We start from the raw sequence: 15,881 nt of genomic DNA, 5'->3' as shown, positions 1-15,881 counted from the left end.
AAACACCAAGTTTTCATAACTAACGCAGATGTGTTGGTGAGTCTCATTTTTGACATTTGCGGGAATCTCTTACCTTGGTACATATTTATATACTTTGAGCAAAGCGAGCGCGCGATGCTTTGCTGCTGCCGAACTACCGCACACTCTTTATCAAAGAGAATGAGCGAGACAAAATAAAAAGCAGCGCACGCTAGTGGGGCTTTCCAAGCTTTTTCGCGTGTTTCAGACATTCTCGGTGCGTGTATTTGCTAAACTAATCACAGCTATTGTGACGGCCGAGGAAAAGTACTCACAATAGTTTTACTTATTTAATCACTTTATTAATTGGAAAAATAACAATTTTCTTCAGCGCCGCGTGCGCTCATCATGATGGCGAAAAGTACAGTTCTCGTTCTGCCAGATCGCGAGCAAGGGTAACAAAGTTTATATATTTCAAGGTATGCGCAATCATGGTATATCGATGTAGGTGTAAAAGAAAAGTAGCAAGGTTTATATAATGCAAGATATAACACTTCTCCCCCATGTTAAAAGAAATTACGCTTAACAATCATAAAAACTACAAATTCAATCTATGGGGAGGTTTAATAATGCGAGATGATCGTCGTAGCGGTGTCGTAGACTCCAAAACGGCTGATCGACTATCCTTGGTGGACGTCGAACGCTCCGGGCTGGAAGGAAGCGTAGACGTCGTGACCGCATTACGTTTGGAAACCACCGGTGTCCTACCAGCAGCCTCTCCTTCTGGAATAGCGGCAGCGGGAACCGCTGCAGTCGCAGCAGGATACACTGCAGGAACAGCGGATATGGTTGGCTCGTACCGTTCAATGAACTCCTCCTCCCTTGGAGTGTCCACCGAAACGTCTTGTAGATCGGCGCCCACACCGACTATGTGATCAATGTGGCGCTCCCAGATTCGCCCATCGTCGAGACGTACAGCATACCGCAGCTTACCCAGCTTCTCGGCTATTCTTCCAAACTTCCACTTATCTTTGGACAGGAAATCTCGAACACGAACTCTGTCACCATCCAGGAATTGGCGCACGACAATGTCCGCCTTGCTTGAAGTTTCGTTTTTCGGTAGTAGCAGGTCGAGCCTCGATCGAATCTGTCGACCGAACACGAGCATTGATGGTGACTTTCCTGTTGACGGGTGAATCATTTTGCGGTATGTGAGCAGGATGTTACACAACTCCAGGTTCAGCTGAGACTTGGTGCACTTTAACGCCTTCAACTTCTGTTTGATGGTTTGAACGTACCGCTCCGCTTGGCCATTCGTTGCTGGATGGTACGGAGCACCCATCTTGTGCACTACACCGTTTGTCTTCAGGAACTGTTGAAAACCCTCCGATGTAAATTGGACGCCATGGTCGCTCACCAGAACTGAGGGAATGCCAAACTTGCTGAAGATCTCGCGACACATTTTGACGGTACTTTCGGCCGTGATGGACCTGCATATCTGGACCTCTGGCCACTTGCTGTAAGCGTCCACGTAGATGAAGAAGTAGGTATCCAAATAGGGACCAGCAAAGTCGACATGAACCCTCTGAAAAGGGGCTGTTGGTGTTTCCCAGCAATGAAGGTTCATCTTCGCCGGCTCGGCACGTACCGACTGGCAGTCGGCACAGTTGGCTACCATATCCTCTATATCCCGGTCCAAACCAGGCCACCAGCAGTATCCTCTTGCCAGCGACTTCGTACGGGTTGTTCCAAAGTGAGTAGAATGCAATTCCTCCAGAACGCGTTTCTGGAGAGGGACAGGCACGTACACTCGAATTCCTCGAAGCAAGCATCCTTTTTGAAGGGAGAACTCGTGTTGTTCCACACCGAAACGATCCTTCGCTTCCACCGACTGACCGTGCTTGATTCCTTGGATTAATTTCTGCACTGTATGATCCTCAGCAGTAACTTGGCCCAACTCAGCAGCCGTCAACGGTAGAGTGTCGATTTGACTCAGCTCCACAGCATCAGATTCTTCAATCTCGTTCTCAGGATCAGAAATATTCAGCGGAAATCTCGACATGGCATCAGCATTCGCGTGGTTGGCAGATTTGCGGAACCGGATTTCATAATCGAAGCTTTGCAAATACGTAGCGTAGTGTTGCATCCGTAACGCAGACATGACCGGCAACCCTTTGTGCTCCCCGAAGATCTTTGAGATAGCCTGGTTGTCGGTAAGCAGGGTGAATCTTCGGCCGTAGAGGTATTGGAAGAATTTCTTCACTCCAAATATGACAGCATACGCCTCCTTGTCCACCTGCATGTACTTCTGCTGCACTCGACTGAGAGTTTGGGACGCGAACTGAATTGGACGTTCAGTACCGTCCGGATACACGTGGCTTAGTACCGCCCCTACTCCGTAGGGCGAAGCGTCCGTTGCAAGCAGAAGAGGTAACTCGGGTGAATAATGGGCGAGGCAGTCGTCGGATTGCACTAATTCCTTCACCTTCCTAAAGGAATCCTCGCATTGCTTGGTCCATCTGAACGGCACGTCGCTTTTAAGCAAGTTGTTCAGAGGATACAGCACCGTGCTCAGGTTCTGGAAGAACCGTCCGTAATAGTTAACAAATCCGACGAACGACCGAACCTCATCAACGTCCTTCGGTCTGGGCATGTCCTGGATCGCTTGTACCTTCTGTTGAATCTTGTGGATGCCGTCCTTATCAATCGAGTATCCGCAGTACTCAATGTTGTCCACAAAGAATTCGCACTTCTCCTTGTTGACTCGTATTCCGCATTCATTAAGACGCCGAAGTACCTCCTCCAGTCGACGCAAGTGTACTTCATCATTCTCACCCGTTATTTTAATATCGTCCAAGAAAACACTTACCCCTTCTATTCCTTGCAAAATGACTTCCATTTGTCGCTGCCAGATTGCTGGGGCTGATGCGACACCGTACATCAGTCTGTTCGGACGATAGAGACCGCGATGTGTAGACAGCGTGAGCAGTTCCCGATCTTCTGGTGCCACTTCGAGTTGCAGGTACGCTTGGACGAGATCAATCTTGCTGAACTTCTTTCCTCCAGCCAGCGACGCGAACAGTTCGTCCACGGTAGGCAGTGGATGCTTGTCCACCACAAGGTTTGGGTTCACGGTCTGCTTGTAGTCTCCGCAAATCCTCACCCGGTTCTGCGGCTTCTTAACGGGAACAATCGGTGTTGCCCAGTTACTGGAGTTAACTTTCGTCAGTACGCCTTCAGCAACTAGCTTTTCCAGCTCGTCCTCAACTGTCTTCACCATGCTGAATGGTATTTTCCGTGCCTTCAGAAACACCGGTCGCGCATTCTTCTTCAGTGGTAGGTTAGCTTGAACGTTGGAAATCCTTCCGATCGAGGAGTCGAATACCTTCGGATACCTCTCGAGCAACGCCTTTAAAGCGGCATCGCGGCCCGGGGAAGCAGTAGCAGCAATCGTATTAACAACACTCGGTCCTTGGAACACGCAATTCCAATCCACTGACATCACTTTCAGCCACTCGCGACCGAGTAACGGATGCTTCCCGGAATTCACCACGTACAACGGTAATTTCATCCCGTTACCACCGAATTCAACACTCGCGTCGAGGATACCAAGCACATCGATGCTGGTATTGCAGTAGCTAACCAAGTCCGTATCGCACTTACGCAACCGCGCGGCCGGAAAGAGTCTGTTCTTGTCTTCCGCACTGATGATACTGACCGGCGAACCCGTATCAACCTCGAACCTTACGCACTTGTCATTCACGGAAACATCCAGCAGAAACTTTTTGCAACGCGACGACGATTCGACCGTGCAAACTTCACGCACTTCTACACTCTCGGCGCATTGACTGCTGCCGGTTTGGTCCACGTAGTTCGTTTGCACCGGATTAGATTTGTTCGTTGATCGCGAATCAGACTTCGCCGCGGCCGATTTCTTCAAGCAAACCTTCGCGAGATGTCCGGTCAATTTACAGTACGAGCACACAGTTTGTTTATGTTTGCACGCATTCGCGAAGTGCGATTTGTCGCCGCAACGAAAGCAACATCCATCGCTTGCACTTTTACCCGCACTTTTGTTTACATGCGGCATCTTCTTGGCACTTTGTTTTTCTTTTTTACCTGCTGGATGATGCACTGCATGTACCTCCTGCCTGCACGAGCCACCTTCGATCTCGGCGCCCCCCTTCCGTGAAAGCTCCATGCTCACGGCAATTTCGCGAGCATCCTGCAGCGTAAGTTGTCGCTTTTCCAGTAGCCGGCTCCGAATATCATTGCGCTTGATCCCGAACACTAGCTGGTTTCGCAATGCCGTGTCGAGATACGCGCCGAAATTGCACGTAACAGCAATCCTCCGCAGGGCCACTAGGTACTCGTCCACCATTTCGTCGGCGGATGCCGCATCTTTATCGCCCTGGCGGCGACACTTGAAGCGAAAATTTTCGCTGATCTCCAGTGGCTGGGGACTGAAGAAGTCGTTCAACGTTGCAACGATGTCCTGGTACGTCTTCGTGCGGGGGGAATCCGGGGCAACCTTGTCGCAGATGACATCATAGGTTTCGGACCCCATGTAATGCAGAAGAAAGTGCTTTTTCATCTGCTCATCCGCTACTCCGTAGATGTGGAAAGCGGTCTCAAGACGTTCCACCCAGCGCATCCATTTTAACTTACGTTTGTCGAACGATTCTATCGCGAACGTCGGTGGGGGAAGAACAGCCGGAGCTCCAGCAGCCCCCGCAGCAGCACCAGCACCGCCAGCCGGAATTCCACCGGGATTCGCCATCCTCCGTCGCCAGAACTATTGTGACGGCCGAGGAAAAGTACTCACAATAGTTTTACTTATTTAATCACTTTATTAATTGGAAAAATAACAATTTTCTTCAGCGCCGCGTGCGCTCATCATGATGGCGAAAAGTACAGTTCTCGTTCTGCCAGATCGCGAGCAAGGGTAACAAAGTTTATATATTTCAAGGTATGCGCAATCATGGTATATCGATGTAGGTGTAAAAGAAAAGTAGCAAGGTTTATATAATGCAAGATATAACACAGCATCTGAGATATCTTAGCACCATTTTTCTTTTTTCTTGCTCACAATCCTAAACAAGCACGAGAAAGAGAAGGATGAAAAGGGGTTCCGCGGCACTTCTCAAGGAGTTCACCAAGGAATTGCTTTAGGAATTCCATCGCAAAGTCCCGCAGAAGTTCCATCAAGGAATCCTCGAGTAGTTCCTCCGAGAATTCCTCTAGGAGCCCAGCGGAAATCCTTCAAGAGGTTCCACTGGAATTTTTTCCGCAACAATCCCTTCAGAAGTTCCGCATTCCTTCACTCGGAATTCTTTAACGGAAATTGTTCCAGTTTCACCAGGAAATTCTCTAGAACTTCCTCTATAAATACCTGTTGAAGCTCCTAGGATAATGTCGTAGTATGGAGATTCACCGTGAATTTCTCCAACAAAATAACCGTAGGTTTTTCCAGAAGATCCACTGGAAATTCCTCTAAAACTTTCACCAAGAAATCCATCGGGATTTCCCTAGGAGTAACAGGAGGGGTGCCTTCAATTCAATGACCGATTTCCTCAGTTGTTTTTATATAATCCACAGGAAAATCCCCCAAATTCGTTAATTCCTTTAGGGGTTTCACCAGAAATTACTTTGGAGATTCTTCTCGAATTTCTGCTGGGAATGTATCCCAAAGTTCCGCCGGGAGTTTCTCTATGAGCTTCAGTGAGCAATTCCCCAGGTGAGGCTGAAAATTTCTGCAGAAGATCTGCCAATAATTCCTGTGAGAATTCCACTGGAAATTTTTCTCGAAGGTCCACCAGGAATTCCACTTCGAGAAGTTCGACTGGAAATTCCTCCAACAGTTTCACTAGTACTTTCGGAGTTCCAAAGAGAATTTCTCTAGTAAAGCTGCCGATTGTTGTTCTAGGAGTTCGACCGAAAAATACTTTATGCAGTTCTGCTATAAAATTTCACCAGTAATTACTGTAGGACTTCCATGGGCGATTCCTCTATAAGTTTCACCAAAAAATACTGTAGAATTTCCGCAAGAAATTTAGAAGTAAACTTTCTAGGAGTTCGGCCGGAAATTCCTCTAGGTATACGATTGATAATAGAGATGATGTCCATTTCTTACTCACGCCAGTATGTATTTGATAAGCCTAGCTTTTGGAATAAAGAAACTTCAACTCCGCTGGTTGAGCTGCAAAAATTAGTTAATTAGGTATGATTAAATCCCAAGCAATACATGTAGGAGCTAGCTAACCAACAGAAATACCTTTTCGGCTACCCCGAGAATTTCTCAAGGCAGGAGCTTTGCCAGGAATTCTTTTAGGTGTTTCAAAGGAAACTACTTTTGAAGTCGAAGTTTTTTCACGTGTTTTCGACATTATTGTTGTGTGTGTATTTGCAAGTCCGATCTGAGATGTCTTAGCATTGAAACAAAACTGAATGTTAGAGCTAACGGATGCATTATTGATAGAAAATTCAATTCAACTCATTCACCCAGCTACCAAAGCAATTTAGTCAAAAAAAAAAAAATGAAAGTTGTCAGTAGACTTAAATTTTCTCACTTCGATCAGATAGATGTAACACTAAGCTTTCTTTGACGCTAAAATGTTTTATTGTTTCAAGCGCACCAATTGAAAACGTCTGAAACGTACGAAAAAAGTTGGGCAGCCCTGCACCAGGAATAAGTTTCTCTAACAGTGTCATCGGAAATTCTTCTAGATGTTTCTTTGGAAATTTCTCAAGGAGTTCCACAAGGAATTCTTCCAGTAGTTTCATAAGAAATCGCTTTTTTTGCGATGAAATTTTCCAAATGGAAATTTACGCAGAAGTCCCATCAAGGAATCCTCGAGAAGTTCTTCCGAGAATTCTCCTAGGAGTCCAACGAAAATCTTTCTAGATTCTCGAAATCTTTGCGGGAACGCCTCTAGGAGGAGATTCTCAGGAAAATCAAGTAGCAATTTAACAGAAAGTTTCTCAAGGAGTTACATTAGGCATTGTGCTAGGAGTTCTAAAGAGAAACTCTCTAGAAGTCCCACAAAATGTGTTTGTTATAGTTACACAAATGATTTCTCTAGGAGGTTCACTGGGAATTCCTCTAGGCATTCCTCCGGAAATTCCTATGAGAGTTTCACTCGGAATTCTTCAACGGTAGTTGTGCCAGTTGCACCAGAATGTTCTCTCGAAATTACTCTGTGTCAGCTGTTGAAACTCCTCGGATAATGTCATAGTATTGATGCTGGAGATCCACCATGAATTACTCCAACAAAATCACCCTAAGTTTCTCCAGAAGAATCACCGGGAATTCCTCTAAGACTAACCGAGAATTCCTGTAGGGAGCTCCACTGGGGTTTTCCCAAGAATTTACAGCAGGAACCTCACTAAAGATGCCTGTAGAAGTTCCAAAGAGAATTACTCTGAGATTTTCTCATGTGATTTCTCTGTTTGATCCACAGGGAAATCCACTGGAGTTCAATCAATAATTTTCCTAGAAGATTCACTGTAAATTCCTTTAGGAGTTCCACCGAAAATAACTTTCACAGTTTCACAAGTTCTAATGGGAATGTCTCTATGAGTTCCAGTAAGCAATTCTCTATAGAGTTGAACTGAATATTCCAGCAGAAGTTCTGCCATGAATTCTTATGAGAATTCCAGTGGAAATTCCACAAGCAGTTTCACCTGAACTGTAGGAGTTCCGAAGATAATTTCTCCAGTTATTCCACTGATTATTGTTCTAGGAGCTTCATCGAAAAGTACTGTATGAGTTCTGCAATAAAATTTCACCAGTAATTGCTGTAAGACTTCCATAGGCGATTCCTCTATAAGTTTCATCAAAAATAACTCTAGAATTTCCGCAAGAAATTCGCAGGTTCACAGGTTCATTCTAGGAGTTCGACCGGAAATTAAATACGATCAGTTATTCCGGCATTAGGTACCAAGAATCCTTGTAGGAGTTCCATCGCGTATTGTTACAGAGTTACAGAAGTTCCACCATGGCTTTCTGTGTGAGTTCCACTGGGAATTGATGAATGGGTTCAGCTCAGGTAGGAGTTGTGAGTTTGAGTCTCACCAAGAAGACGAGTAAGTTTTTTTTTGTAAATTTCACCGCAATTTGTCCATTTCTTACTCACGCCAGTAAAGTCTAGCTTTTGGAATTGAAAACTTCCACTCGGCTAGTTGAGCCGAAAAAAAAAATGATTATTAGGTTATTAATTTAATCCCTAGATATGAATAAATACAAAGCAATACCTGTAGGAACTTGTGGAGAAACCACCAAAATAATTTCCAGAGGAATATCTTAGGAATTTTCTTGAGAAATTTCTAAATGAATGCCTGAGAGAATTCCTGAATATATGGAGGAATTCCAGAGGAAGCCTCTAAGGTCTGGGGAAATTAATTTTAAAAATTATTTTTAAAAGAGTTCCTGGGAAAATTCTTCTGAAATTCTCAAGGAAAATCCTGAATGAATCTTTGGAGGAAACGCTAGAGAAATTTCCAAAGAAATACATTTTTTTTTTAAATAGGCACGATAGGGAAGGAATCTTTAGAGGAACTCCTGCTGAAATTCTGAAAAAAAAAATCCTGAAAGAAATCCTTAAGGAATTCTTAAAAGAGTCACTGCGAAAACTGTTGAGCAGCCCCGTTCTAGGAAAAAGTTTCTCTAACAGTTTCATCATAAATTCTTCAAGATGTTCCTTTGGAAACTTCTCAAGGAGTTCCACAAAGAGTTTCTTAAGAAGTTTCATCGCAAATTCCCGTAAAAGCCCGATCAAAAAATCCTCACGTAGTTCCTCCGAAAATTTATCTACGAATCCAGTGGAAATACATCTAGAGGTTCCACCAGAAAATTTTCCGAGGAAATCCTTTTGGAAGTTTCACTGAGAATTTTTCTCGAAAATCTGACGGGTATACCTCTAAGAGTTTCTTCAGGAAAATCATACAGCAACTCGACCGAAAATTCCTCAAGCAGTATTACCAGGACTTCCAGGAGTTCCAAAGTAAATATCTTCAGTGATTCCACCGATTATTCTTCTTTGTCTATCTATTCGGGCGTAAAATATTGTATGAAGCTTGGTATGAATTCTACAATGAAATTTCACCAGTAATTACTGTCGGACTTCCGCAGGGAATCGTGGAGAAAATACTAAAGAAGTGCTTGTAAAGGAATGCATTCTAAAATAATTCTCGGATAAATCTTTAAAAGAATTCTTACCGAACTCGTAAAAGCTATTCCTACAAGAACGCTCCTTTTGCGATAATTACATAACATTTTTAGATTAGGCACGATTTGAACGTTGTTTTTAAAAGATAATCTAACAATGATGTTTGACCTAATGCCTCTAATTTCATTAGGAAACCGAATAAGACCGAGTTGTGTTCATAAAATTCATGAAGTTTTTTGTGTTTCTCATTTTGCTCAGGTTTATCTTCAGCTCTTTGAGGGTGTGATCTTAGAAAACAAAATCTCGCTGATGTTTTTCTTTTGATTCATTTTATTTATCTGCTCTTGCTAAAAATATCCTCCGTATACAATGGCTCAACAATCAGCGTAAATAAGTTTGTTTTTTTTTTAAGCATCATCATCATACTGCATACTAGTAGTAAAAGTTCTAAACATTCACTTAACAAAGCAATAACGGGCAGGGGAAGACCACCGTCGTCGGTAGTAGGTAGAGATGATGCCGCTTATTGCGATTGGATCCATTCCGCATTATTGTTCAGAGTGTTTTTTTTAATTGTCAACCACAAAGTTCCTTGTTTATTTCCGAGATTTACTTTTCTTCTTCTCTTACTTATATACATTTAGAAGCCTAAACGAGTATGTAGGTAACGCTTTTTTATCGAACCGAAAAAAATGGCAGAACGAAAATTTCCGAACAAGAGTATTATGATTTTACAACAAGGACAACCGAAAGAGGGGAGGGGGTGCAACCAAGATTCACTGGGTCAGAGTTGATTGAGGGGATTAGAAGAGGACAGTTTTCGAGAGATAGAAGCTGTGAAAGGGGTGAAGAAATGATAAAGACGGGTTTGGGTAATGTTTTGCTGTTTCCACTGATTATTTGTCACAATTGTTCGTTTCACATGATTTTTTTTCTTTTATATCATTCAATCAATCAATCGAATTGTACAACTCATTCGCTTTGTTTGCTTGCGGACAACAAAAATAACGCTCATTCCTTAAATCCTATACAATATCGCAGACACATACGTTTGTTGTTTGTTATTTTTGATGTTTTGTTCTCAACAAATAGGCTTTGCTTAGCATTTTTCGCATTTTTCTCCTGGGTTGGAATAGATGAATTTTGGACTTAGACTTTTTACATGCAGTTTCACATAAGTTTTTTTTATTTATTGACACCTATTAAAAGTATAGTTTTGCTGCACATGTGTTTATGTGTACAATAGCAAGATTTTTTTTGTCATGATTTTTCTTCGTTTGCGTGTGTGGATGTGCTTAGTTAAAAAATATAAATATAAAATTTTTGCTTTGCATAAAAATAATAATAAAAACAAACACATTTGAGATGACAGTCGAGGATGGTTGCAGACTTGGCTGTTTTGATGTGTTCTGATGTTTGATGCACAACTTATGTCTAACGTTTCGCGCGCACGTTCCGCTAGCTAATCGCGGGAGGGGCCTCTGCTGCTCTTTGGGGTAGTGTTTGGACCGCTCTTTTGAGAGGATCTTCGCCGGTGTGCTGGCCAACGGAGGCGTCCGAGATCCTGGGCCCGTCGGGTCCGTGCCCCCCGAAATCCGGATGGAGTTTTGCCCACGGAAGCAGTCACTCTTCCAAAGGGCGGTGGATGGAGGGGGTGTGGTGGTGACGGATGGATCGTCGGATGGTTCCGTGGTGGCCTGACGGGTAATGATCTCCCTAATCAAGAAGCCCGGAGCGAGAGAGGGGCCCTCCACGCCTCGTCTGAGAGAGAAGAAGCTGCAACACGTTCTAGCTCAAAAATGGAATAATTTAAGATTTACCGCTAATTTAAATAGTAAATAATACTTAAATTACAAATCTTTAAATAAAAGATAGGTTCCTACAAAGTATCTCTACTCTACAGTGATCGATGTACAATAGGGATATTTTATGAAAATATAAAATTGAAGGTAGGGGTGCAGGGGATTTGAAGGGGTCGCAACAGGGGTTTGTGCCTGTCAGATAGTGTTTCAATTGGATCCTTTGGAACTGAAAGGTGGTAGTGGTGATTTCGCTGAACACTCAGATCGCGAAATTTTGTTCGAATTCCAAAAGTTGGGCCTGAAAGTGTCTCGTCTACCGTGATCCTCGATGGGTTCACGGTCGATCTCCTGCTTGTGTGGTGCGTTCATATTCTCCGGAAAATATGAACGAAAGCTACCTCGAGGTTTGTTGGGGTGTTGATCTGTTGCGTCATCGTGGGACGTGGGACTTGGGGGTTGTAGGATCCGTAGGGTTGGGCTGCATCCTGGCGTCCCAGGATGGGTCCCATAGAGAGAGAGGTGTGAGAATACTGTTGTTGACCTGTTGCAGTTTTTGGCTGTTGATCGTGTGAAGTAGTTAAAATAAAACCATCTGGAATATCCGGGGTCGTTCGTCATTTGCTTCTTCGTTGGGGTTAGTTTGGCTATCGCGAGTGCTGGACGGGGGTAGACGGGATGGCTGCAGCGATTTTTCGAACGCCGACAGCTTCCGGCAACCCGATGGCACTCGGATCTGATGAGACGACACAGGATTCGCAGCTAGTTTCTTGCAGCTCTTTAGCAGAACGGTTGTCGCAGTTTGGCGATAGCGTTCGTCAGATGCAGAAGCTCTGTGTTGAGCTGTGACACCAGGGTGTCGAGCTTGTCGACGGAATCGAGCACTTCAACGCGCTCGGTGTGTGGGTTGAAGCGGACCTCGAATGGCCGGGACATGGTCGAGACCCAGCGGCGGAACTTCTCCTTGGCATCCTCGAAGCTCTCGGCGACGTAGTAGATTGGCTGGTATTCCTGGTCCTGGTAGGGCTGGACGGCCGTGCTGGCCGGGTCGAATGCGCGGTGCTCGGGCTTGTCGCTGATGGCGTGCAGCAGTTCTCCGTAAGCCGATAGCAGACCGGCACCGTAGGCCTTGACTTCGTCGTTTTCCTTGCACAGGCCGAACTCTACGGTGAACCAGTAGACCTGCGGAACAGAAGAAGAGCATAAAACCCATATCAATCACGGAAGTTCTGCCGAATTCCCACATGAACCGTGAACCCGTCCACTGACCAAAACGCAACCACGCGCGCAAACTAAATCACTAAATACTGTCATAACCGTTGTCGATGTTTGGGGAGAGAACTGTAGCAGCAGCAGCACCTCATCTCGCATGCCCGGCTCGTATACGGTTCAATTACTGCGCGTACGCCCCATAAATCGGTCGACCTGCACCGAATGCACGATTAACCTACTGATCGCGAAACCGAACGTGCGCTGCTGAACCTGATCAAGTTTTAGAGCTACGCCTGCGCGAGCGTCAGCGTCAGCGCCAGCAGCAGCGCCACACAGTCAATGTCAAGTTGAAAGTGAATTATTGCGATCGAGTGCGTCGTCGTCGAGTGTGATCGTCGAAAACTGAGAAAAGGTCGTTGGCCAGTAGCAGCCCGCAGCGGTGGCAGCAGCTGCGACTGTGGCAACTGTGGAACTGGTGGAGGTGGATCACTACTTTGAAGCGATTAGGATCCGGTGATCTGCATGCGATCGATGTTGAGTTGAAGGCAATTGGCTATTAATTGAATTCCACTTCCACTTGATCGAAGCTAGGCAACTCAAGGGTGCGGTTCGATCGATCGATTGATCGATCGATGGCTTCTAGAACGCGATCGTTCTTCGTTTGGAGGCTTTCGTTGAACTTGAGGTTACTACAAGTTTGATAACTATAATTGGGGTTGGGATTCTACGTCTCAAGATTTGGACGTTAGCGGTCGTTCATAAGCCACGTAGACACTCGTAGAATTCTTGAAAAAGGGGTCTGACCGAACACCTAAATTGGACAGAATTTGATCTCGATGGCTAATTAACAGCCCCTTACTTGACTTTTACGTTCCAATGTCGTGAAAGATGTGACAAAACAGTGATAAAAGTTCCAACGCAACATTGTTTAGTAAAATCGATTCGAAGATACCTCTGAACCACCATTAAACCACAATAAAATCTTAAAGGTTTTATGGTAGCCGCCAAAACCTCCCCAAAACGAAATATTTTGAAATTAAATTAAATTTTGGACAATGCATATCTCCAACGTTTATTCGTTTTCAAACCGGTCAGACGTAACACTTGGAACAAATTTCATTGAAAAACATCGTCACGAAAACGTAATCGCCCAATGCTAATCGTACTGTGCTTGGCCGGGCCGCCATTAGATGGCGGTAGTGAGCAAACGTCAAACAGGAGCAAAAACGATACCAGCGCCGTGAGTGGTCGATCAACCTACTACTGAATATTTGAATCAACCGTTAAAAAGGAGATCGATGTGAAGCGAGCGGAGTGTGACGTCTGTTTCTTTGTGGTTCAAACATCACGATCCAGAGTATTGGGCGATCTTTTTCATCTGCATTACGGAAACGGAATCAATTTATTTCTTAAATTGAATTTGAATGTTTCAGGGGGTTTTAAGAAGTGTGGATGGCAAGGCGATTTCAAGAAGAGACCATTCGAGGTTTCATGGGATTGTTTCCATGAGGGTTTCAGGAGGCTTCAGGTGGATTCCAGGTACATTCCAGGGAACTTTCAGCGGGAACTTAGGGGGCTGTCTGATGTTTTGAGAAGTTTTGTGGGATTACAAAGGGTTCCACGGAAGTTCATGAGGGTTTCAGGACATTTCACGAGATTTTAGGAGGTGTCCTGAAGTTTCAGAGGATTTCTTAGAGATTCTAGAGACCTTCGGAAGTTTTTTGGAGAATTTAAAGAGGTTTCAGGGGTTTTCAGGGAGATTCTGTGGGGGCTGCAAAGAGTTTCAGAGAAAAAAAATCACGGGAAGTTGAACATGAGTTTCGGGGGATTCCCGAGGGATTCATGGTGTTCTTTAAGATCCTAGGGGCCTTCAATGTATCTGAGGGGATCAGGGCTTATTTAGGGGGTTTCAGAGGGTTTAAGGAACCATTTTTCTGATCTATTATGGATTGGAAGTTTACAGCGAATCCAAGAGAGTTAAAGGAATTTCAGAGAGATTCTAAGAAGTTTTGGATGAATAAGATGGTTTCAGAATGGTTCCTCAGGGTTTCAAGATGTTTCACTGGATTCAAGGAGGGAGAGGTCATGGGGTTTCAGGGTATTTCTATGAGGTTCTAGCAGCCTTCAGGAGGCTTTGGGGAATTTGAGAACGTTTCAGGCGCAAGATTTGGAGGGATTTTAGGGAGGTTCCTGAAGGGTTTAAGAAGGTTTCGTGGGATTTCAGGAGGTCTCAGGGGGTTTCAGGGTATATTTGAGAGTTTATAGATGATCTCAATTTTTCATTGCAAATGTAGGTGCTATAAAACCATACATTCATTTCATAGCATTGAGCGTTACTTTTCGAACAAGTTTGGGTCTGTATCTAATAATTTTCATCGTTTGTGTACAACCATCAATCACTACCATTGATCACTAAAACAATGTTATCACTTGACAGCATTGGGCGTTTTCTTTTCAGTATGATCGAGATTCAATTTGAGCCACTTCAAAATTCAATAACCGTTCATCAAAAAGTTAGAGCAATTGTTAGCGGTATCATACAAAACAAACATTACGTTCCACAGTATTGGGCGATTGTTTCCAAATAAATTGAGTATTGAGCGATCATACAAATAAATGTTTGATCATCTTAGGGGCGCAAGGGATAGTGGTGCGTATATTACTTTGTTTGTTACTAGGATTAAAAACTTAGATTCTACTGAATTTTATCCATGGAAAGCTGTTATTGCCGGACAGCATTGGGCGTTTTTTATTCAGTACGAACGAATTTCAAGTTGAACCACATCAAAATGCAATCACCGTTCCTCAAAGAGTTAGAACAATTGTAGGCGGTATTATAAAAAACAATCATTACGTTCCACAGCATTGGGCGATTGTATCCATGTTATCTGAGTACTGAGCGATCATTTAAATAAATTTTTGATTGTCCTAAGGGCGCAAGGGGCGGCGGTGTGTAACTTCACCATTTGCTATGTTTGCTACTAGGATTAAAAACCTAGATTCTGCTGAATTTTATCCAAGGAAAGCTGTTATTACCAGATAGCATTGGGCGTTTTTTATTCAATATGAACGAATTTCAAGTTAAACCACTTGAAAATGCAATCACCGTTCCTCAAAGAGTTAGAGCAATTGCAGGCGGTATCATACAAAACAAACATAACGTGCCACAGTATTGGGCGATTGTATCCATACAAATTGAGGAATGAGCGATCAAACAAATACATTTTTGATCATCTTGAGGGCGCAAGGGGCAGCGGTGCGTATATTCACCATTGCTATGTTTGTTACTAGGATTAAAAACTCAGATTTTGCTGAATCTTATCCATGGAAAGGTGTTATTACCAGATAGCATTGGGCGTTTTCTAGAACAGACTGTAAACATAAAGCTCAATCACTTCAGAGTGCTATCACATCTCCCTGTCAAGTTATTACATTTGTAGGTTTTATTAAACCATACAAAAACATTGTTTAACAATATTGGGCGATTATTCTCAAACAAGTTTGAGTCTGACACTTGCGCACAGAACAGCCATGGATTACAAAGGCTTCATTACGAAAAATTCGGCGATTACACGACTGCAAGTCTAGCTTTCGGCTTTTGTAAGTGATTTTCCTCTTGTGTTTTTATTACTAGAATGATCAGTGACTCAAACATTGAGCGATTCATTTTTAAAAGTCGATTTTTTGTTCAATTCACAAATGTAAATTAAGCTTAGGCATAATTTTAAATTTAACAATAGACATG

At 43.7% G+C, this 15,881-nt stretch overlaps 2 protein-coding genes across 3 annotated transcripts in view; both read right to left on the bottom strand.

The window, feature by feature from the left end:
• Positions 1 to 556: 556 nt before the first annotated feature.
• On the bottom strand, positions 557 to 4,738 carry LOC115260242 (uncharacterized protein K02A2.6-like). Its single transcript, XM_062848657.1, has one exon. It carries the CDS (start codon positions 4,736 to 4,738, stop codon positions 557 to 559), a length of 4,182 nt encoding a protein of 1,393 aa, XP_062704641.1.
• A 5,260-nt stretch (positions 4,739 to 9,998) lies between these two features.
• Positions 9,999 to 15,881, bottom strand: part of LOC109413955 (tyrosine 3-monooxygenase) — a 140,795-nt gene continuing 134,912 nt past the window's right edge. For both annotated transcript variants that reach the window (XM_019687684.3, XM_019671618.3), the window contains exon 8: positions 9,999 to 12,106. In XM_019687684.3, coding sequence (XP_019543229.2) covers positions 11,705 to 12,106 — 402 coding nt within the window. In that variant the 3' untranslated portion in view covers positions 9,999 to 11,704. The remainder of the gene's footprint in view (positions 12,107 to 15,881) is intronic.

Source organism: Aedes albopictus, chromosome 2 (assembly GCF_035046485.1).
Source record: "Aedes albopictus strain Foshan chromosome 2, AalbF5, whole genome shotgun sequence".
NCBI classification, from domain to species: Eukaryota; Metazoa; Arthropoda; class Insecta; order Diptera; family Culicidae; genus Aedes; species Aedes albopictus.
This window is presented reverse-complemented; position numbering and strand designations above follow the sequence as displayed.

What these genes read in the sequence shown, in the direction of transcription:
- LOC115260242 (XM_062848657.1), bottom strand. Translation starts at nt 4,738, where the DNA reads ATGGCGAATCCCGGTGGAATTCCGGCTGGCGGTGCTGGTGCTGCTGCG.